The 23594-nt window shown below is 43.8% G+C and overlaps 1 protein-coding gene across 6 annotated transcripts in view; it reads right to left on the minus strand.

The window, feature by feature from the left end:
• PPP1R13B (protein phosphatase 1 regulatory subunit 13B) overlaps positions 1-23594 on the minus strand; it is a 133388-nt gene that overhangs the window by 7916 nt on the left and 101878 nt on the right. For all 6 annotated transcript variants that reach the window (XM_054449440.2, XM_054449441.2, XM_054449442.2 and 3 more), the window contains exons 5-11: positions 15950-16051; positions 12362-12536; positions 11266-11462; positions 8014-8154; positions 4607-4787; positions 896-1065; positions 33-534 (exon numbers count right to left, since the gene is read on the minus strand). In XM_054449440.2, coding sequence (XP_054305415.1) covers positions 33-534; positions 896-1065; positions 4607-4787; positions 8014-8154; positions 11266-11462; positions 12362-12536; positions 15950-16051 — 1468 coding nt within the window. The remainder of the gene's footprint in view (positions 1-32; positions 535-895; positions 1066-4606; positions 4788-8013; positions 8155-11265; positions 11463-12361; positions 12537-15949; positions 16052-23594) is intronic.

Raw genomic sequence — 23594 nt, forward strand, 5'->3', positions numbered from 1 at the left:
CCCAAGAAAAAGAGAGTATAAACCCACTCTACCTGCTTTAACTGACTTATTTAAGGCGCTGTGTGCTGCCGGCTGGTAATTCTTAGGTGGTGTGGCTTGCTGGAGGTACATGGAGTATATGGAACTTGAATTCACTGTCTGGGGTCCTTTCCTGGGAGACTGTGGCCTTGACCCTTTATCAGCCAGGAAGGGCCTAATGGCCACTGTCAGTGGGAGTTCAGGCTTGCTGTCCCCAGCTGGAAATGCAGGTGGTCCCGCTGGTGGGTACGTGGGACTTGGCGGTACGGAAATCCTCTGCTGAATCTGTTGTGAGGAGCCTGGCTGGGGGGTGTTGCCTGTCGGGGGCAGCAGGGTGGGCCTCTGTCGACTTGGCAGGCCTGCACTGGGCCTGGGCAAGCTGCCTTCCTTCCTCCTCTCCAGGGAGCTTGTCGACCCAGGACCCAGAGGTGTAGGACTTGGGTATGTCCCATAGCTTGGAGGCAGCTGCTTGCCTACACCCGGGATGGGAGGTGGCACTTTACCAATCTCGATGCCCTAAGTTTAGGTGTTAAGAAGAAAAACAAAGTCACCCTTTGAACAGTTCAGAATATTCCCACCCACATTCCCGAGAGAATACACAGTAGAATTTGTAATCCGTCAAATCGGCTGTGACCAGGACTTGGGGCACACTGTTGAGCTCACTGCCTGTCTGCAAAAGTTCTGACCGAAAGGTGTGTGTACTCGTGGGCTGCTCAGGCTCTTAGGGCCCAGTAACCCTCTCAGGACTTTGGGTGTTGTCTGGACAATAACAGGATTAACTTGCCTCCTGACAAGTCATACCTTTTAGCTTAGTACTAAGGCAGAAGAGAGCCCTGTTGAAGAGCTCGCTTGTGTTTTGTGATAGACACAGGCCTACCGGTTTCTCCGTGGCTCCCAGTGCTGAGAAGGGCACAGGCTGGCTGGAGACAGTGCCCTGCTTGACAGACCCCTCCACGCTCGGATCCTTCCAGTCTGCACCGGCCACCTGCACTGATTTCACTGAAGAGCTAGAATTCTGTTTTAATGTTGGCCAGTTTCCATCATTAGCTTGAAAAGAACACAGAACTTAAGTTAAACTTTTCTCGACGTTAGTTGAATCAACCTAAGAATAACACTCTGCCAGAAACAAAAACAGCACTGGGACATCCCATTCTGATGCAGATCCATTAACCGAGTGGTCAACCACCAGCCACATGCACACCTGCTGGTCTCCTCCAGCACCCACTGACCCGCGCACAAGTCCAAGGATGGGCTCTGCTGCCAGCTCACTGCCAGTGCCCAAATCGCCTCAAGTGTTACCAGAGACTCACACCAAACCAAGGCTCCGCTGGTGCGGGCCTGGGGCTGTGCCCTATTTCAACACAGGTCAAATCCATTACATCAGCACCACCAAATAAAATAAGCACTGGCCCTTACTTTTGAAACACTATTTATGAATACAATTACATAGAGCAATAAAAAAGATTTATCTTTTGACTTCATAATAGGTTTGACCTGTAGTACTTTCATTATTGAGATAAAAATTTCTGCCCTCTAAGGTAACTTATGATCACAGGAGGCCCATGCAAGTTCCCACTGATTTGCGTAGCAGGAGGAGCAGGCTATCATTCTGTTGCAGTGATTAGAAAGCCAGTCATCAACCCCAAGTTTTCAGGAAAGCCACTGAAATGACAGGTTCTTTATAGAGTATTTTCCAAACTGAAAAAGGGTGCAGAAGTATCCCCTTGTAACACAAGACCCCTCACAGTGGCCTGAAGTCCATTACAACACAGGCTCCTGGTTTTCTTTTACAGAACAGGTGCTGAACTGAACTAAAGTATTCAACACTTCCAGCGCCATCAGCAATATGGGACAGACAGAAATCAGAGGGACTCTTTTAGGCCCTCCTGGCAGAACAGCACATCCCCTTCCCTTATCCCATCTGCCAGCACAGGCAGGAGGGGATAACTAAGCAGCAGCAGGAAAATCAGTGGTCCTCACAACAACATCTGAGCCAGAACTCTGGACTCATTGCACATGACCAGGAAGCTTCCCAGCTGCGCTCTGAGCGCCTGGGCAACACAGGGCCCCATCAGCCGCAGCCTCACATGGCTTGCTCCTAAGCCAAACTGACCCGATGCAGCCGCAATGCAACCCCAGCTGCATACACTGCTGGGCTGTTAAGTTATGATGCTACTAAACATCACTGCAGGCTCCAGGCAGCGGCTTCTGAGACAGCTCTAGTCAAGCCCCGTGGGTCCTGGCGAGGCAATCCAAGGCCCCTGGACCAACTGCCATCTTGCTCCATGTGGCCTGGAGGATGTGTGGCCAGAAACCTGCAGCTCCCCAAGGACAGGGCCTGTGGTCTCAGGGTCACAGGGAATGTGGCTGTCCAGGTGCTTCAGAAACCACCCAGCAACAACAGGAAGTTTTATGGAAATCAGCCATAGTGGGGACTAAAAAGCAATTTTCTCCTTTCTTCAGAAGAAGGCAAGAGGTACAGAAGGAAAATCATTTTATAGAGGAACAATTATCTTTTAGTGTGATTGTAAAACTCAAAGCCTCATAATAAACTCAGAAATATCTTAATTTTGTAAAAACAAACAAAAAACCCTCCAAAACAAAACCCGTGCTACGCCAGCATCTGTCCCTTGGTGTCACACCCTTTCTGACGATGGGAGAGTGCATATGGCCCCACCCAAACTCCATACCTGTCTGTTGAAGAAAGGGACAAATTATGTTTGTGTGGCATCTTTTTCAAGTCTAGATGTGATGAGCAGACCTTTTGTCAGTTTGGAAAAACAAGTGACAGGTGATTTTGTACATATTAAAGAGGACGCAGCTTCCCACTAAGCTTGTCAGCCAACATACGGTTTACAAATGGGTTTGCAGAGGGCCGCGAGGAGCCATAATTAGGCCCGACGTCGAGGTCTGACACTGTCCATGAGCTGGTCACTCTGGGTTTACTGTGGCCATCTGTGTGACACAGAACCAGGACAGCCAACAGCGAGGGATTAGAGTCCCTGCCAGGAGGTTTCACACCCCGGCTCCACCTCTGGGCTGAGCTTCTGCCCCCACTCTGAAGGTGAGCACAGGTTTCCCGTGTCCATGACTTTAAACCCAGCAGAGACTAGGACCAGGGCTTCGTGAAGGCATCTCCTTGCTGCAACCCCTTGAGGCAGCACAGCAGACACCAACAGGGACGGGAACAGGAGACATTCTCACCTTGGGGAGTTTCTCAAAGGAAGTCAGCAGAGAAGTAGCTGGCTGTGCTAATTACCTCTAGTTCAGACAAATATCTACTCCTACCACAGGGTGGTTCAAACTATAAATAACAGCTTAGCAGAGCAACCTGCAGTTAGGGGTTCATGCCAACCCCACACTTTATGTGGCTGCTGAGACACGGCCGTGAGGGATCTGAGTGGGGGCTTGTGGTTCACAAGGACTGGTGATGCTCTTCTCTTTCGGAGTTCAGAACAAGCCCCAAACTCCCCAGTGGGGGCAACAGATGTGTTGCTGTCCCTCCTGGGGGCCAGGCAAGAGAAAATGAGGCAAACAATGATGAGCACAAATCCACCACAATCCCGAAAAAGGGGCTTGAAACACAGGCCTGATGGCCAGAGAGTAACAGTACTGTTTTCATAAATGAAGGAATGTTTCAATACATCAGGACAGGGATTCCTGATGCTGTGTGTTTCAGGGAAATGTGTCAACCCCAGTCATAAAGAAAGTCTTATTGCAAGGAAGCCCCAACACTTTTAATGCATTGGCTGAGAAACAGACTCTCCACGAACAGCTTGCCCTCTGCTTGGCAGGGACGCCACCCATGGACTACACTGGAGGCCCAAGTCCATCACACAGCACCACTCTGAGGTCAAGACCGAACCAACGATGTGTGGACTTTGATCAATGAGGACAGAGCGCTGTTTGTAGGGGCAGACCCTCCACCTGGCTGGCTGCAGCCAGGTTGTGGTGAGGCATCCATGCTGGGCCTGTGTCCTCAGAGTAAATAAACCTGCAGTAAGAGAGGACACTCGTGGGTCAGTTATTTTATTTTATTTTTTGAGATGAAGTTTCACTCTTGTTGCCCAGGCTGAAGCACAGTGGCACGATCTCACTGCAACCTCCGCCTCCCAGGTTCAAGTGATTCTCCTGCCTCAGCCTCCTGAGTAGCTGGGATTACAGGTGCACACCACCACGCCCGGCTAATTTTCGTAGTTTTAGTAAAGACAGGGTTTCACCATGTTGGCCAGGCTGGTCTTGAACTCCTGACCTCAGGTGATCCACCCGCCTTGGCCTCCCAAAGTGCTGGAATTACAGGTGTGAGCCACCACACCCGGCCCATGGATCGGAGTTTTAATTAATCATTTGTGTTTTGAAAAGCCACACAGTAGAGACCTCTAGTTCAGTAAAAATAACTTGTTTTCTTTTTAGGATTGTTACCACGGGGGAACACAGCTCTCCAAGCGCCTCACGGGGAGACTGAGCCTGGAGTCTGATGATGTGTGGGGCAGAGCCTCAGAAGCCTGCCCCACCCCCCGCCCCTCCACCGCAGGCCCCATTCCCTGCTCACAAACTCTCCCCCAGGAAGAGGTCCAGGACCACTCACCAGATTTAGATCTTCCATGAGCAGCATTTGAGGCAATACTGAGAGACTGGGGCTTTATGGGGTCCCCCAGGACAGGAAAGCTTCCGGCACTGGGAACCTGGATATAAGGCCCCACAGCAGCGACCCTGCCAGATGTGCTCAGAGGTGACTGTGGTGATGACGTGCCGTTCACACGGTTCAGCTACAAATTGGGAAGAAATGAGAGTCAAGATGCTCCTAAATTAAAAGAAGTCCTAAGCCTAGTGCAAGAGACTGCCAGCTCGGACAGAAACCACTCACTCAGTGGTTTGTTTTTAGGAAGCCTGTCATCTGGAAAGATCAGCATCTAGAAGGGGAGACTGTGGAGAAGGAACTGTAGCTTCCTATGAGCAATTCTCTGACAACACCCACCCATCTGGAGCCGTACACATGAGGAGCTGATGTGAGGGCAGAGCAACTTTCCCATGGTCCACAGGCAGCTTCCCTCTTACTCAGGATACTCTTCCTCCCTTGAGTAGGCACAGACACACTGGTCAAATCCCGGACTCTGAGCCTGGCTTCAAATCCCCTCTGTGACTTACTCACTGTGCTGCTTTGGGCAGGTGACTCAGCCTCTGCGCTCACACCTGTGAAGTCGGGATAAGGGCTGTAGCCGGTACCGTCTAAGCCACGTGGGGCACAGTGAGCAGACAAGGCTCTGACTCCCAGCAATGAGCCCAGTTCTCTGAAGGCAGCGCTGCCTTTCTCAGCCAGGACACAGAGCCACAGACAGAGGACACTGTTCACATAACACTGCTCAGGAACAAATGGGCCTGGAACAGGGATTCTAAAGAACTACTGACTCCTCAAGATCTCAATATAGGCTCTAAATAGGATCCATAACCCCTGTGACTGTAAGATTCTATATGCATGAGCACAGGCCATTTCGGGGTGAGGGGTCATGGCTTTCACAATTGCTCAAAGGTACCTAGGACCTTTGGGTGGAGACGCATCTTGCAAAAATACTGACTTCTTCACGGCGATCCCTTGAAGTGCAGGTGGAATGAATCTGGCTGTTTGTGATGGATAACTTTACACATCACCTTGGCTAGGTCACAGTAACCGGATATTTGGCCAAACACCAGACTACATGTTGCTGAAAAGGTATTTTCTAGATGAGATTAACTTTTTTTTTTTTAATTTCCATAGGTTATTGGGAAACGGGGTGTTTGGTTACATGAGTAAGTTACTTAGTGGTGATTTGTGAGATTTGGTGCACTCGAGCAGCGTACACTGCAAACAATTTGTAGTCTTTTTATCCCTCACTCCCTTCCCACCCTTTCCCTGAGTCCCCAAAGTCAACTGTGTCATTGTTACGCCTTTGCATCCCCATAGCTTAGCTCCCACTTATGAGTGAGAATATACGATGTTTGGTTTTCCATTCCTGAGTTACTTCACTTAGAATAATAGTCTCCAATCTGGATGAGATTAACTTTCAAATTGGTAGATTTGAGTAAAGCAGATGACCCTCTAGAAGGTGGGTGGGCCCCATCCAATCAGTGGAATGCCTTAAGAGAAACAGGGAGATGCCCTGAGAAAGCGGGATCCTGCCTAGAGTCGGCCTTCGGACTCCAGCTGCAACATCTCCCCTGGGCCTCCAGGCTGCTGGCCGGCCTCACAGATTTTGGACTTGCCAACGTCCACAATCATGTGAGCCAATTCCTTAAATCACATACACATACACACACACACACACGCACGTGTGCGCGCACACACTACTGATTCTCTTTCTCTGGGAAGCCCTGACTACTACGCCGTTACTGAGGAGCATCCGTAAGCACAGAGAAAGTACTTGCAGCCTCTCTCTCACATGGCCTCTTTGTTGTTAATCTTGAGAAAAAGGAAAACCAACATCTGAAATCATAAAGTTGTACAAATAAACTACTGATCTTTAAACTCACTGTGTTGTTTTTTTAAAAGAAGGGCAGATTTGTAAATGAGAGACGGTGACATCCACAGAACTGGAAGCTCCCTTCTTCGTCTACCACCCTCTACACCCACTCCCCCTAGGCAAAGGCCTTCAAGCCCATGCTGCCTCCTCAGAGCATCTTTCAGAGCAGCAGAGGCTAACAAGAGGTCACTATTCTGTCACCAAACTATATGCAGAAGGGAGATGTGGGAAGGGAGTCCTTGCTGGTGGGTCAGGAGAGTGGGTGCTCCATTCTCCTGCCACGAGGGCAGAATGTACTCAGCTCTGCATTCAGGCACTGCTCCCCTAATCACTGAGTGCCACAGGTGCGAGAAAAGTCAAGTGCCACATCCGGCCAAAGACACAGAGTGCAGGCGCCCCTCCTCCATGCAGGTGGCTCAGTGGTACATGTACTCACCAATGCACTGTGAGTGGCAGCAAGACTCAGGACTCCCTGCCTGACTACAGAGGGTGGTAAAGGGGTTATAGGCTCTGGGGACCAGGGAATAGCTTTCAGATGGTGCAACCAGAATGAGGTAACGACCTGGAAAGACACCCGTGCTGCAGTTAAAAAAAGACTAGGTGAGCAGTGAGACTAGTGTTAATTCCTGCAATCCCATCTTCAGTTAAAGTTCTGTACCTTTGTGTCTTTATTAGGGCAAAGACTGGAACCATTAGCAACTATCACCTCTAGAGAACAGGGTGGAAAGGAGTTTCACATTTTCCCTTAAATATTTCTGTACTTAAGAGATTTATCTTAAGGAATCGACTCATGTGATTGTGGACACTGGCAAGTCCAAAATCTTTGATACTGAATTTCGAAGGTTAATAAATACTCATTTTTTCAATGAGCATTTATTCAATGAGTATTTTATTGTATTATTTTTTCAATGAGTATTTATTCAATGAGTATTTTATTGTATTACTTTTTCAATGAGTATCTACTACCTTTGAAATTCAGTATCAAGTAAGGATTTTTTTAGAAGTATAACCCCTTATTAGCATTTTGGTCAAGAGTTTACAAAATCCTTCCACATGGCTTATTTATAAGAATCCTTACAACAACTCACGGGGCAAGTAGGACAAATCACTTTACGGCAAGAACATGAGGCTACGCAAGTCAAGGAATTTGCTTAAAGTGGCACAGCTTAAAATGGCAGAGTGCGGACCGTGACAGATGCGGTGACTTCAGAGCCAACAGCATCCTCCAGAGAAGAGGAGACAGAAACACATGGGGAGGAAGGAAGGCCAGGACACTGAGAGCAAGGCTGCAGGCTGAGGATGGTTTTGCCTCCACACACCAGGAAATAAATGAGTCATTGGGAGAAGGAACTTTGTTCTGTCATTTTTGATGGTTTATGGCCTATTTATGTTTTATCAGTTATGGTGGATGGGGGAGCATACTGCTACTTACAGAAGATGAGCAATGCTTGGATGAACTATCTTTAGTAGTTTATCTCACAAAAACTTTTTCACATGCCTGAATTTTTTTCCCATAGAGACGTTCACGCAGTTCACTGATTCGCTTGTCCATCATGGCCACCTCCATGTTGCGCTTATTTAAGAGTTCCTTCTGCTGCTGAAGTTTTGAATTTTGTTCCTGGTTAAGCTGGTTACGAATCTACAAACCACAAAATACAACTTTTATGATCTGCGTTAATTAAAAGTCAAATTCTCATTGCCAGGGAGATTAAAAAAGAAAAAGTAGCATTAAGTTCTGATGTATATTTACATGCATGCACTGCCACCTTGTGTGGAATATTTCACAGGTACAGCAGAGATGAAGCCAGGACAGCGTTCTCATGGAACAAAGAAAGAGCAAACATCTGTAACACATCTTCTTCAAAGCACACGAAATGACTAGTGCCAATGATGATTACAGGAGACTGAGTGCAGTGTTTGGGACTCTCAGAAACTAAAGGATGCTCGGCTCCACCCCATGGAGCTGCTTCAGGCCTGAGCCCACCGCATGATGCACCTTACTGTGAAGGCAGCAGGAAATTCAAAAAGGACCAAAAAGGATGGCCTGAGTCACCAAGTGAAGCACCTTTACGTCATTTTAGTGGCTTGCAACCAGCATTTTTAAGAAATGAACTAGGACAGAACAGAAAATATCAGAGTGTACTTCCCACAGTAAGAGTTGTCTTAAACTTTCGGATGCCCACAGCACTAGTGCATACACACTTCCATGTGTATACTCAACAGGACGTAAAATTTACTTTTAAAAACTGGATTGCAGGCTGGGGGTGCGGTGGCTCACGCCTGTAATCCCAGCACTTTGGGAGGCCGAGGTGGGTGGATCACCTGAGGTCAAGAGTTCAAGACCAGCCTGGCCAACATGGTAAAACCCTGTCTCTACTAAAAATAACAAAAATTAGCCAGGTGTGGTGGCATGCACCTATAATCCCAGCTACTCAGGGGGCTGAGGCAGGAGAATTGCTTGAAACCAGGAGGCGGTGGCTGCAGTGAGCTGAGATTGCCCCACTGCACTCCAGCCTGGGTGACAGAGCCAGACTCTGTCTCAAAAAACAAACAAACAAACAAACAATCAAAAAACAACAATAAAAACTGGGTTGCAGGCTGGGCGCGGTGGCTCACGCCTGTAATCCCAATACTTTGGGAGGCCAAGGTAGGCAGATCACCTGAGGTCAGGAGTTCGAGACCAGCCTGGCCAACATGGTGAAACTCCGTCTCTAATAAAAATACAAAAATTAGCCAGGCATGGTGGTGGGTGCCTGTAATCCCAGCTACTGGGGAGGCTGAGGCAGGAGAATCGCTTGAACCCTGGAGGCAGAGGTTGCAGTGAGCCGAGATCGTGCCACTGCACTCCAGCCTTGGACTCCGTCTCAAAAAAAAAAAAAAAAAAAAAGAAAAACAGAGAAAAACAGAACAACAAAAAACAAACAAACAAAAACTGGATTGCAGTCCAAAAAGTTGGAAATAAATGACATCCTTATATTACACTCAACACATTTCACCAAAAAATCCTTAAAACCCTGCACTTTTAACAATCGCTTAAAATGTAGAAGTCATGAAACCTTATAATACTGTAGTACTTCTATGCATTTATGTTAAAGAACTTAACAGCAACCACAAGTGATTTTACTCTATGTAGTTAAATACCCTCATTTCATAAAATGATATAATACTTTTTCTAGCAAGTGCTAATAAAGCAGCAAGACCTATTTCTGGCTTGAAAAATCGCCTGCTGAATGACAACTTCTGAGACATGAAAATCTTAAGGATTGTTAAGGACTGAATGTGTCCCCCAGAATCTCTATGTTGAAGCCCTAACCCCACTGTAATGGTGTCTGGAGGCAGGGTCTTTAGAAGGTAATTAGGGTTTAGGCAAGGTCATGAGGGTGGGGCCCCCCATGATGAAGTTAACGGAGAGAGACTAAAACTCCCTCTCCACTACGTGGGGACACAGCGAGAAGGCGGCTCTCTGCAAGCCAGGGAGTGAACACTCACTGGGAACTGAATTTGCTGGCACCTTGATCTTGGACTTCCGGCCTCCAGAACGGTGGGAAATAAATGTCTATAGTTTAAGCCATCCGGCCTATGATATTTTGTTATAGCAGTCTGAGCTTAGACAAGGATTTAACAATAGGCACCTAGCTCATCAAAAAAGTTTACACAAAGGCCTTAAAATATCACCCTAAGTTTAATTCTTTACTGCATTATTATCTGCTAATTAAATTATTTTGTGCTGAAAACATCCTAAGTGAAAGAAGCCGGTCACAAAGGACCACATACAGGGTGTGTTTTGGTTAATATCCTTTAACCAAAATGCTGGGGACCCAGAGCATTTCAGATGTTGGATTCATTCAGATTTTTAAATATTTATGTTATATTTACCTGTTTAGCATCCTTCCTAATCTGGAAATCCAAAATCCAAAATCCAAAATGCTCCAATGAGCATGTATTTCCTTTGTATGCCACGTTGGAGCTCAGAAAGTTTCAGATTTGAAGCATTTTAGATTATCGGATTAAGGATGCTCAACCTGTACTGCATGATTCCATTCATATGAAACGTCCAGAATAGGCAAATCTACAGAGACAGAAAGTAGATTTGTGGCTGCCAGGCTCTGGAGGATATGGAGGTTGTGGGGTGATGGCTAAGAGGTGCGGGCCTTTTTTTGGGTGATAAAAATGTTCTAAAATTAACTGTGGTGGTGGATGTAACTGACAAGTCAGTGAAGGTACTGAAGCCACTGAATTGTATCCTTGAAATGGATGAATTGTATGCTGTGTGAATTATATCCTTTTTTTTTTTTTTTTTTTTGAGACAGAGTCTCACTCTGTTGCCCAGGCTGGAGTGCAGTGGCGCAATCTTGGCTTACTGCAGCCTCTGCCTCCTGGGTTCAAGTGATTCTTCTGCCTCAGCCTCCCGAGTGGCTGGGACTACAGGCACGCGCCACCACGCCCAGCTAATTTTTGTATTTTTAGTAGAGATGGGGTTTCACCATATTGGCCAGGCTGGTCTCAAACTCCTGACCTTGTGATCTGCCCGCCTCGGCTTCCCAAAGTGCTGGGATTACAGGCGTGAGCTACCGCACCCGGCCTATCCCAAGTCATTTAAAAAATTATTTTGTACTGCATATATCTTGTGCCTACTATTAAATTAGAATCTACTAATTTGTTTCCACTTCCTAAGGTTTCCAACCCATGCTAATGAAAGATAGAAAGATGAGAATGTTTTAATACAACCATTGCCAGACCCAGGAGTTACCTGTAGTTCTTGGTACAGTCTTTTTAACTCCACCGCTGCTGGTCCTGTCAATTTGCCATTGTAAGACTGGAACCCATTCAGTTTTCCTTTCTTTAAATCTTCCAGTTGCTGACTAAGCTGATCAACCCTTAAAATTGCAGTCTGTACTTCCTGCTTCTTTTCCTGGAACATGGCACTGAACCTTTCTATTTCAGCAGCTATAATTGCCCACACAAGAAAAGAATAAAACATTTAGTTGATCCTTTTTTTTTTCATTTCTATACATTGAACTTAATTCTAGTATCATCTAGTGCCAGACCTTGGAGAAAGCTGTGATATGCAGAATCCACAACACATTTCAAAAAGCCTTTGGGACACATGTATCTGATTACTCACAAAGCAAACAATTATATTTGCATTAATTCCTGACTATTCTTTAGGGTAATCAGTCCATAAGCTAGTTTGTTCAAGTGACTTAGAAATCTCTGAGACCAAAGGTTTTGTGAAGGTAGGGCCATCCAAGCCTCTCTTGTGCATCACTGTGACTTAAAGTAGGCACAGACTGAACCAATAAGAGTTCATACAGAAAAAAATAAGAAAATAAGAAAATAAGAGTTCATACAGAAAAAAAGTGAGCATCAGCATAACTTTCTTAATGCATGGATACAAGTTAAGTTATTCAAGAAAAACAGACCCTCTGAATGAGTAAGTCTTGGAGCGCCCCACCCTAATCCAAAGAGCTGCTGGTACCAATGTAACAAGAGGATCTTTCTACTGCGTCTGAGGGCCGCAAGAGATCTTTTTATTTTTTTTGAGACAGGGTGTCACTGTCATTCAGGCTGGGGAGCACTGGCCGGATCATGGCTTACTGCAGCCTTGACCTCCCAGGCTCAAGCAATCCTCCCACCTCAGCCTCTCAAGTAGCTGGGACTACACAATTTTAAGATCACTTAACCTAACCCCCCCATCCTTTTAGATGCAAATAACAGAGCAAAACTTTAGCACACTTGCTATTTAGTCCTGTGAATTTGTGACTGAATTGTCAGGCAGTTAGACTATGTTTCACTGGATCTGGGCCTGGTGAGAGTGGTGTCGAGGGGGTGTTGCAGGCACGTACACAGATTGCCGTTCATGATTTTGCTGTAGTCAACTTGTCCTCTCATGGCACGAATTTTCTTCAGCTTGTTCTCCTGGGCTTCAACTCGTTCTTTCAATTTCTGAAGCTTTTCATTTTCAGAAATAGACTGCTGCTGACGGCGCTCCTGTTGCTTTAGAAAATGTAAACGTTGTTCCTAACAAAAGAAAGAAAAATGTAACTTTGAAAATTGAAGGCTGGGTGCAGTGGCTCACACCTGTAATCCCAGCACTTTGAGAGGCTGAGGTAGGTGGATCACCTGAGGTCAGGAGTTCGAGACCAGCCTGACCAACATGGTGAAACCCTGTCTCTACTAAAAATACAAAAAGTAACTGGGTGTGGTGTGCGCCTGTAGTCCCAGCTACTTGGGAGGCTGAGGCAGAAGAATCGCTTGAAACCGGGAGATGGAGGTTGCAGTGAGCTGAGATCGTGCCACTGCACTCCCGCCTGGGTGCCAGAGTGAGACTCAGTCTCAAAAAAAAAAAAAAAGAAAATTGAAACTTATGATTACTTTTATATACTCAAAAAGAAAAAATGTGAGAGTATTCTACAGTATCACTCATCTTAAAGAATACTAAAACACTAGAGGAATCTTATATCAGACCATACAAAACTGAAATTACTGGGCATACCTAAGTATGAAATAGTAAGAGCTGGGGGATTTTTAAGAGAGAGGGTTTTCTTTTTCTTTCTTTTGAGATGGAGTCTCACTCTGTCGCCCAGGCTGGAGTGCAGTGGCATGATCTCGGCTCACTGCAAGCTCTGCCTCCCGGGTTCACACCATTCTCAGCCTACCGAGTAGCTGGGACTACAGGCGCCCACCACCACGCCCGGCTAATTTTTTTGTTATTTTTTTAGTAGAGACGGGGTTTCACCGTGTTAGCCAGGATGGTCTCGATCTCCTGACCTCGTGATCCACCCGCCTCGGCCTCCCAAAGTGCTGGGATTACAGGCGTGAGCCACTGCGCCAGGCAAGAGAGGGTTTTCTTATGCACACTCATCTACACCAGTTAATATAAGCGCTTCTGCAGAAAACCTTCCAGCAGGAGAACATGCACTAACACAGTCTCCTCTTCACTCTATCACATCCGTGATGTCCCAGTGAGCCTTACTTTCCTGGTGCAAGTAATACATTTCCTGCTGCTACAAAGTGGCTTCCAAAAATCTAATTCATTTCCTAAAGGAAATGAACACTGACCAGCAGAGAATTTTACACTGAAAAGAGATAAGGTGATCAGTAAGGAGATAAATCTTCAATTTGTTATGATACTGAACAATCAAGGAAGTGTCTGCTTTCTTCACGATTATTTTCTTCAATAAGGAAACATTTTAGAGTCAAACAATACCAGAACAATCTAAAAATAACAATATATGCAATATTCTTCAACAGGGTTTTCCCTATTAATGTGAAAACATACCTTAAAGGTAAGAGTCAACATTAAGTATTCATGATCCCATATGTATGCATAAAATATACCTACATAGGGAGAGGTTTAAGGTGTGATTATGAAGGCACTACATACTACACTCTAAGGTAAAACAATATGTGCTTAAATATTTAAGATGTAGCATTAACTTGTGATTTACACTACTGAAAATATCTACAACTATTTTGAACAGCAATACTCTTGGATCAATATTTGGAAAAAAACAAAAAGCAGAATTAGAAAATTTTTACAATGACATAATACTATGTATATTTTATCTCAGAAATCTTATTAATGGGATAAAGTACTTTCCAATTGAACTTAACTTTTAATCATTTTCTCATAAATCCAATAAATATTGAGACAACTTTTTAAAACAAGTCCAACCCAAATTACTATTTACATAAAAGTGGATAGTACAATGAAGTATACAGTCCTTCAATAAATTTTAAAAAATCAGATTGGACATTTTAGTCATAAAGAAAATCTCTCTACAGGAGAGAGCAATAAGAACCTAGTTGGTAATGTTTAAATGTTATCTTTAAAGCAGTTTGGAATTTTTTTTTCTTTTTTTTTTTTTCATTTTGAGACAGAGTCTCGCTCTGTCACCCAGGCTGCAGTGCAATGGCGCAATCTCAGCTCACTGCAACCTCCACCACCCGGCTTCAAGTGATTCTCCTGCTCAGCCAGAGTAGCTGGGATTACAGGCGTTAGCCACTACATCTGGCTAATTTTTGTATTTTTAGTAGAGACAGGGTTTCACCATGTTGGCCAGGCTGGTCTCGAACTCCTGACCTCAGATGATCCACCTGCCTCGGCCTCCCAAAGTGCTGGGATTACAGGTGTGAGCCACCACACCCGGCCAGTTTTGGAATATTTTAAGATCATTTACAACATGAATCATTTCCAGCGGGCATGTGTGATAGATCTGATGTTTCAATTAAATATGACTAAACCATTACTTAGAAAGATTCGAGTTTCAATAAGCAGTGTAGAACTCAGTATATATAATAAGCATTATCTATACCCCGCACTGTAATAAACCAAACAAGTCCAGCTTAGAGTAGCACATTGGGAAGCCCTGTTACCCACCTGTCCTTGTCTTCGTGGCCCTGATCAGTGTCTTCATCATGGATTGCTGCTTTCTTCTTGAACATTAATACCAATGACATAGCCAAGAACATACCCAGAGGCAGAAGGAGATAACAAAAGCACCCTTTCTTCCCGATTTCTTTTTCTTTTTTTTTTTTTTTGAGATGGAGTCTCGCTCTGTCACTCAGGCTGGAGTGCAGTGACGCAATCTCGGCTCACTGCAAGCTCTGCCTCCCGGGTTCACACCATTCTCCTGCCTCAGCCTCCCGAGCAGCTGGGACTACAGGCCCCCGCCACCACGCCCGGGTAATTTTTTTTTATATTTTTAGTAGAGACGGAGTTTCACCATGTTAGCCAGGATGGTCTCGATCTCCTGACCTTGCTAGCCGCCCGCCTTGGCCTCCCAAAGTGCTGGGATTACAGGAGTGAGCCACTGCACCCAGCCTCTTTTTTTTTTTTTTTTTTTTTTTTTTTAAATACAGGGTCTCACTTACTCTGTCACCCAGGCTGGAGTGCAGTGGCATGATCTTGGCTCACTGCAACCAACTCCTGGGCTCAAGTGATCCTCCTGCCTTAACCTCCCATGTAGCTGGGACCACAGCCACATGCCACCATGCCTGGCTAATTTTTATTTTTTGTAGTGACAGGGTCTCACTATCTTTCCCAGGCTGGTCCTGAACTCCTGGGCTCCAGCAATCCTCCCGCTTTGGCCTCCCAGAGTGCTGGGATTACAGGCAGGAGCCACTGTGCCTGGCCCCTTTCCAAATGTTATCTATGATTTTAATAAGGTCATCAGTTTCCTGTTTGGGGTGTCTATTGTATATGTCAAAGGTGAGATGCTCTTGTTCTGATAGCTTCCCAACTTCCAGAAACTACAGTATGCATATATTATTATGGAAGTGATAACAAAGAGAGAAAGACTGCATTTAGCACTCCTATGGCATGGTCCTATTTTATAAGCGTTACCCAAGAACATATTAACCCAGTCTAAAATGATGGTTAAAGAAGGTACTTTTTGAACAATGTTTCAATACCTCTTTTTATAACTTACCTTGGCAACCAACATCTGCTGCTGATTTTCAATCTGCTGCTGTTGCCTAGCTGCCATATCTTGGAGCTCTGAGAGGGTAAGTTCAACACGTGGATTCCCAACCTAAACAAAAAGCACTTATTTTGGAACGTAAGTTTATCTGCATAACTGTCTTTCTCTAGTGTCAAAATTCACACATATCAGGACTTTAGATAGGATCCTTAGAAGTGAGGAGAGTACCAACTAGTTTATTTTCTTGTAAGAACTTTTCCTAATTGTTGACTGCTTTTATGAAATATAAATAACTGTTTTTCTAATGCATAAACATCAGATACCGTATTTAGTAAGGGCTCAAGTTTAAGCAAACATTTGCAAATGTGTATTGTGAGTGACATTCCTCCTTCTGGAATGACAATTTAGTAGGTATATTTGAGCAAATGAGGCTGTCAAATGTTTAAGGATACACAACCAAAAATATAAATATGCAGGTAACCTAAGAACAAATGTCATCTCACTATCACCTGACCTCAGGAAGTGAAAATATGTAAGAGATTCTAATATATGAATAACTCACTGAAAACACCATATGCATGACTTACATGAAGAACACATCATCCGAGAGAATTACATATGTGAAATCAACATACAAAGTAACATCTAGAGGAATGCAGTTGGCTGTTTCTCCTTTCTCCATTCTCTGTCAATGATACCCTGAACTAAACACTTTACATAGATGGACCCACTTCGGCCTCAGAATGACCGATGAGGTGGGCACTGTTACATCCCCGTTTTACAGATAAGAAAACAAGCACAGGGCAGTCAGCTTGTGAGGCAGAGCAGACGCAGAGTCCATGTTCTCGACTATTACTCATAGTTCATTACTTACTAAGCCCACACCACGTGCACTGTGTACTGTGACAGACATGCTATGAGCATTGTGCCGTATGCCCTTCAAAACAAATCTGCATGGGGTTGCGGGGGTTATGTGAGCCCCCACTCTGGGTGAGGAGCTATGGGGCTGAGGGGAAGAAGCATGCCTAGAGGCATGCAGCTCATTAAAGCCCTAGAGCTCCATTCTCACAAGGCCATCTCCAAACCCTTCAGTTCTGAGCAGGGAGGCCACACAGTTCCTCCTCAAGCTCCCACGTTCTACTTCTCGGTTCATATGTACTCTTAGGATACCTTCACCTTCTGCCACCCTTAAACCTCTTATAATTCTTAATAGTCAGTTACAGTTCCTGTTCCTCCAGCTCCATGTCTTCCCAAACTTTTATGATGTTTGAACACATTCTTGACTCTTGAAACATGGGATCAGGATTTAACAGTCTTTTTTTTTTTTTTCTTGAGACGGAGTCTCGCTCTGTCACCCAGGCTGGAGTGCAGTGGTGCGATCTTGGCTCACTGCAACCTCCGCCTCCTGGGCTCAAGCAATTCTCCTGCCTCAGCCTCCCGAATAGCTGGGACTACAGGTGCCCACCACCACACCTGGCTAATTTTTGTATTTTTAGTAGGGACAGGGTTTCACCATATTGGCCAGGCTGGTCTTGAACTCCTGACCTCGTGATCTGCCTGCCTTGGCCTCCCAAAGTGCTGGGATTACAGGCATGAGCCACTGCGCCCAGCTCGATTTAACAGTCTTAACTGGAACCACCATTCTGTTTATCTAAAAATCCTGAGAAAGCAATATGGTACAAGACTTTTTTTTTTTTTTTTTTTTTTTTTTTAATTTAGAGACAGAATCTTACTCTGTCACCCAGGCGGGGGTACAGTGGTGCAATCACTGCAGCCTTAAGCTGTCCTCTCGCCTAGCTAGGACTACAGGCACAAGCCACCATGCCTGGCTGATTTTTAAAATTTTTTGTAGAGGCAGGGGTCTCACCATGTTGCCTGTGCTGGCCTCAATCTCCTGGGCTCAAATGATCCTCCCACCTGGGCCTCCCAAAGCGCTGGGATTACAGGTGTAAGCCACTGTGCCCAGACTTAAACACTTTTTGACTAGAGGAAAACTATGTCTATTCAACAAATCTTTCAATTAACATTAATTTTATAATTTCACAACTTGAAGAAAAAAAAAAACAAATCAAAAACTACCTTTCTGGTCTCCCCCACCAAAGGCTTGAAACAATGAAAAGAGGATAGAAGAGAAATATAACTGTCTGGTGTTCTGATGTTTATATCTATGAATAAGATAGAGCTTATTAAAACATTTTACTTACCTAAAACCAAAAAGTATTTTATTTGCCAATACATACATTTATACTCTCTTTATGTTGCATGTGTTTTTCTAAGTACAAAATTAAGATACGCCATGTTGTCATAGGTAATTCATTGTATCTTATATATCAACTTATATTGTAATGAAATTTTACTGAAGATCTTACATATAGAAAAGAGTAATAAATCATTATGTACAGCTGAATGAATTATTTCAAAGTGAATATGCCTGTGTGATTTAATTGTCTTTAAATGGGTTATAAAAACATAAGCTACCATAAACCTGTAAGTCAACAAATATGTAACAATTTACATTTTAGTAATTGTGCAATGTGAAAATTTGGGAAAAAAGAAGCACTTTTTCCACAATTTTAAAGAAAATGAAAACCCTTCAATGCAAACTGGATTTTTTAATAATAGGCCTATCACTGTATTACATGCAAACTATCCCTATTTACAATTTTAAATTTTTCATACAAACTCAATTTATTCAAACAAACCTATTACCTAATTCTTCCCTATTTCTCTTCATTGATTGCATCTAATAAGAAGTCAAACCCTGTTCCCTCAGGCAATTCAAGGTCCCTAATTATGGTAGAGTTGTCAGATGAGTTCAGCTCCAGGTCACACAGCGCACAAGCCACTTCCAACAACTAAGTTAAATTAGCAGAAAAGTTTTCTCAGCAACAGTCAGGCAGGTGCCTACAAACACGGGACCCCCAAAAAGGAAACATCCCACCAGCCTTAAACCTGCTCCGATGATCCCTTCGGCAAGGACTACCACCTGTGGCCCCAGGGATCCAGATCTCCTCCAACACCGATGTTCACTACCTGAACTCTGGGTTCTAAGAACACTGTTTCTGCTCCTCATGAACCCAGCTCACTCTCCAGCCTCACGGCAACATCACTTGTTTTCCACAATAAACACGGCCCACCCCGCCTCAGGTCTAGTTAGCCTCCCACCCTGACCCCAGCATGAGCAGAGGGAAATAGTTTTCATTATCACTTATCTGATCATATCACTGCCTTCTTTCTCCAAACTTCCACAAATCTACTTGCGGAAATAAGAGACTTCATTAGCTAGCTTACAAAATTTTTATAAACAAAATATTTGCCTCTCCAAATATTAGTAATAAGGCTAGTCTTACATTCTATTTAATGTACTACTGAAATATTTTGCTAATATGTGGCCAGGCATCACGGCTTACGGCTATAATCCCAGTTCATGAGTTTCAGACCAGCCTGGACAACACGGTGAAACCTCATCTCTACAAAATACACAAAAATTAGCCAGGAATGGTGGTGGGCACCTGTAGTCCCAGTTACTTGGGAGGATGAGGTGGAAGGAACGCTTGAGCCTGGGAGGTTGAGAATGCAGTGAGCTGTGACTGCACCACTGCACTCCAGCCCTAGAGCAAGACCCTATATCAAAAAAAAAAAAAAAAAAAAGAAAAAGAATTTTGCTATGTGCCAAAAAGTAGTAAAGACTACAATTTTACCTATGAACAGAGGAATTCATCATATTACATATCTCATCCAATATCTGTCCAGTTAATGGCTCTTCATGATTGCAGTTCTTGAAAAACTATGCCATTTTTTTCGTATAATTAATCTTTCGCCTAGAAACACTACATAGGCCGGGCACTGTGGCTCACACCTGTAATCCCAGCGCTTTGGGAGGCCAAGGTGGGCGGATCACGAGGTCAGGAGTTCAAGACCAGCCTGGCCAACATGGTGAAACGCTGTCTCTACTAAAAATACAAAAAATTAGCTGGGCATGGTGGCGGGTGCGTATAATCCCAGCTACCTGGGAGGCTGAGGCAGGATAATCGCTTGAACCCAGGAGGTGGAGGTTGCAGTGAGCCAAGACCATTCCACTGCACTCCAGCCTGGGCAACAGAGCAAGACTCCATCTCAAAAAAAAAAAAGAAACACTAAATAATGCTCTATAAGGAGTGGTATTTTGACATTACAATTTCAGGCAAATATACATACTAATTTAGTCAACCCAATGGTTCCTAGTCAGAGAACAGACTCTGGTACAGATTTGAATGTTGTGTCATGCTTGGATAAACCCAAAATACTCTGCTTTTGCTTGGCATACATATGCCAAGTGCCTCAGAGGCAGGGGAGCATCTCCGATGCCCGTTTTGTTGTGCACATGTGCTGGCTCTACCTGCTCTCAAGTGCTCTCTTGTTTAGCTTTTGTTACCCTAAAGTTGCTTTCCCGTCCTATAACTTTATTTTTATTATAAGTTCAGTCACAGTGCAATCTCCCCAAACAGCATCATCATAACCCAGAGAAGAGAGAGAACATGTATATGTTTAAAGGAGCTAAGCTACAGTGTAAACGATGGAGGTTTAACTATGAATGGTGCTTTTTCCTTCAATGCCTAACATACATTCCTCTGTGATTACAAAATCAGTTAATAGAAAAGACTAGTGGATTTTGTTAGCAATTAAACATCTACTGGCAAATGGGTCACTTCAGATGTCCCTAATCTTGATATGCTGGTTTTAATATTCAGCCAAATTACTTCATTATGGTTATAATAGACAAGAACATCTCACATCGAGGCCTGTTGTGGGGTGTGGGGAGGGGAGAGGGACAGCATTAGGAGATATACCTAATGTTAAATGACGAGTTAATGAGTGCAGCACACCAACATGGCACGTGTATACATATGTAACAAACCTGCAGGTTGTGCACATGTACCCTACAACTTAAAGTATTTAAAAAAAAAAAAAAAAAAAGAATGTCACTATATTATTTGGAATAGGCAGCCACTGCTGCAGCTGCTGCAGCCTCTGGAAGCCTGAAAAACGGGAAGCAAGAGCGAGTGAACAACTCAGTCCCTGGGTGGCGGCGGTGGCCGTGGGGGTGACACGGATGGGGGTGGGGGCGCTGCTGCTGCGGGGGCAGGTGGTAGCAGCGGCCACCCGCTCCAGCCATGCTGAATAAAAACAGGAAGGAGAAAGAATCACCAAAAGCAGGGAAGAGTGGAAAAAGTTCAAAAGAAGGTCAAGACACAGTAAAATCAGAGCAAATTTCCATCAGGAAAAACAGCCTTGTTGCTGTCCCCATCTACAGTATCTGCTAAAATAAAAGTACCAGTCTCTCGGCCCATAGTGAAGAAAGACAAACGGCAAAATTCTTCAAGGTTTAGTGCAAGCAATAATAGAGAACTTCAAAAACTACCATCCTTAAAAGATTCATTGTCACGAGCACTTTCCGAAGGTTCCTGGGGTGGCCTGCAGCAGCTTTTCCCGCAGCTCCCTCACACTGCCACCTTATGACAGGGATAATGAGATGGACCCGGATTTCAGAAACAATAAAATGTGGAATGTGTCCATGAAATAGGGTTGAAAGGTTGACTTGGAACTCAGTGGGCCTGTTGCTTTTCTCTGTGAAACATCTGTAGTTTCTTACCATAGTGGTTCCATTTAGAAAGGGGGGTCTGTTAACTAGTACATGGTCATTGTTTAATGGACCTTTTAATCTCTTCCCCATCTGTGGCGGTTATGTCTCCTTATAAATTCATTTATTCTTTTGACTGTTCTGTTTGTGTTCAATATTATTCATCTGCACTTTTATCTTTAATTATCCTATGTCTTTTATTTTAACTTTTTCTTCATTTATTAAGTTGAATAGAGAGTTCACTTATTTTTAGTTTGCTTTTTAATAATAAAAGAATTTAAAGCCACGTATTCATTCTGAGTGTAACTTTCAGCCCTATCCCTAGATTTTATTTTTTCCTTAACTTTTCAAGTCACAGGCTTTTCTTAAAATTGAGGCATAATTTACATATCCTAAAATTCACCCATTGTAACTGGAAAATTTAGTTATTTTAGCAAATACATAGAGTTGTGCAACCGTCACCACAATTCTGTTTTAGAATGTTTCCATCTGCCTCTGAAAGTTACCTCGTGCCATTCACCATTAATTTCCACTCCGGGCCCCAGCTGCAGGCACCCACTGATCTGCTTTCTGTCTCTAGACTTACTTTCTTTCGGACACTTCATATAATCGAAGTCATAATATAGGTAGTCTTTTACATCTGCTGTAAGGTTTTTGAGGTTCATCTGAGTTGAGTAGTTTCTTTTTAATGCTGCATCATATTCAGTCAGATGGATATACCACATTTTGTTCATCCGTTCACCAGTTAATAGACATTTGGGCTATTTCTTAGCTGGTATGAGTAACAGTGCTGCTGTGCACATTTGCATAAAAGTCTGTGTGAGCATATATTTCATTTCTCTTCAGTAGATACCTAGGAGTGGAATTCCTGGCCTGTATGGTAAGTTTATGTTTAGCTTTTTAAGAAACTGCCAAACTGTTTTCCAAAGTGATTGCACTATTTTACATTTCCACCAGCAATGGACACCAGTGTGTCCACATTCTTGCCAATATTTGTCTTTTTGCTTATAGCTTAATTCTTGTGGGTGTGTAATGGTGTCTCACTGTGGTTTCAATTTGCATTTCCCCAATGACTGGAAATGTTAAGCATCTTTTCATATGTCTGTTAGCCACGTGTCTCTCTTCTTTGATGAGATGTCTATTTTTAAGTTGGTTGTCTTCTTGTTGTTGAATTGTAACAGTATGTTATCCCAGATATAAGTCCTTTATTTTATCAGAAAATACAATGAAAATAAATTATTATAGAAGTGAAGTACAAAATACATCCATAATGTTAATTATTGTAGTCAGTAGACATAAGATTACCCTGTTAAGTTGATATGAAAGTTTCAAAATGCTTATTCTCAATTTCTGTTATTCATTGTAAATCTTCAGATTTGTCTATATGTGTTAAACCTTTCTTTTGAGCTTTTCATTTCAGGGTTTTTTTTTCATTTGTGAAAGTTCTGTTTGGTTCTTTTTTCAGTCTGCAGTGCCATTTTAAAATATTTTCCTATTCTCTTGAACATACCATCAAAACTTGTCATTTATTTAAATAAAGTAAACACAGCTGTTTTTTTTTTGTTGTTGTTTGAGATAGAGTCTTGCTCTGTCGCCTAGGCTGGACTGCAGTGGCGGATCTCGGCTCACTGCAAGCTCTGCCTCCCGGGTTCATGCCATTCTCCTGCCTCAATCTCCCGAGTAGCTGGGACTACAGGCGCCCGCCACCACGCCCAGCTAATTTTTTGTATTTTTAGTAGAGATGGGGTTTCACCATGTTAGCCAGGATGGTCTCGATCTCCTGATCTCGTGATCCGCCCGCCTTGGCCTCCCAAAGTGCTGGGATTAGAGGCGTGAGCCACTGCACCAGGCCAACACAGCTGTTCTATAGCCTGTGTCAGGTCATACCAGTATCTGAGATATTTGTCACATTTTGTTCGTGATGTCTTATTTCCTTGTGTACCTGATTTTTAAAAATTGTATACTGGTCATTGTATTCAGATTATTTGAAATAAACTATAACCTAGAATCAAAAAAATATATATTATTTGGAAT

This window comes from Pongo pygmaeus, chromosome 15 (assembly GCF_028885625.2).
Source record: "Pongo pygmaeus isolate AG05252 chromosome 15, NHGRI_mPonPyg2-v2.0_pri, whole genome shotgun sequence".
Lineage (NCBI taxonomy): Eukaryota > Metazoa > Chordata > Mammalia > Primates > Hominidae > Pongo > Pongo pygmaeus.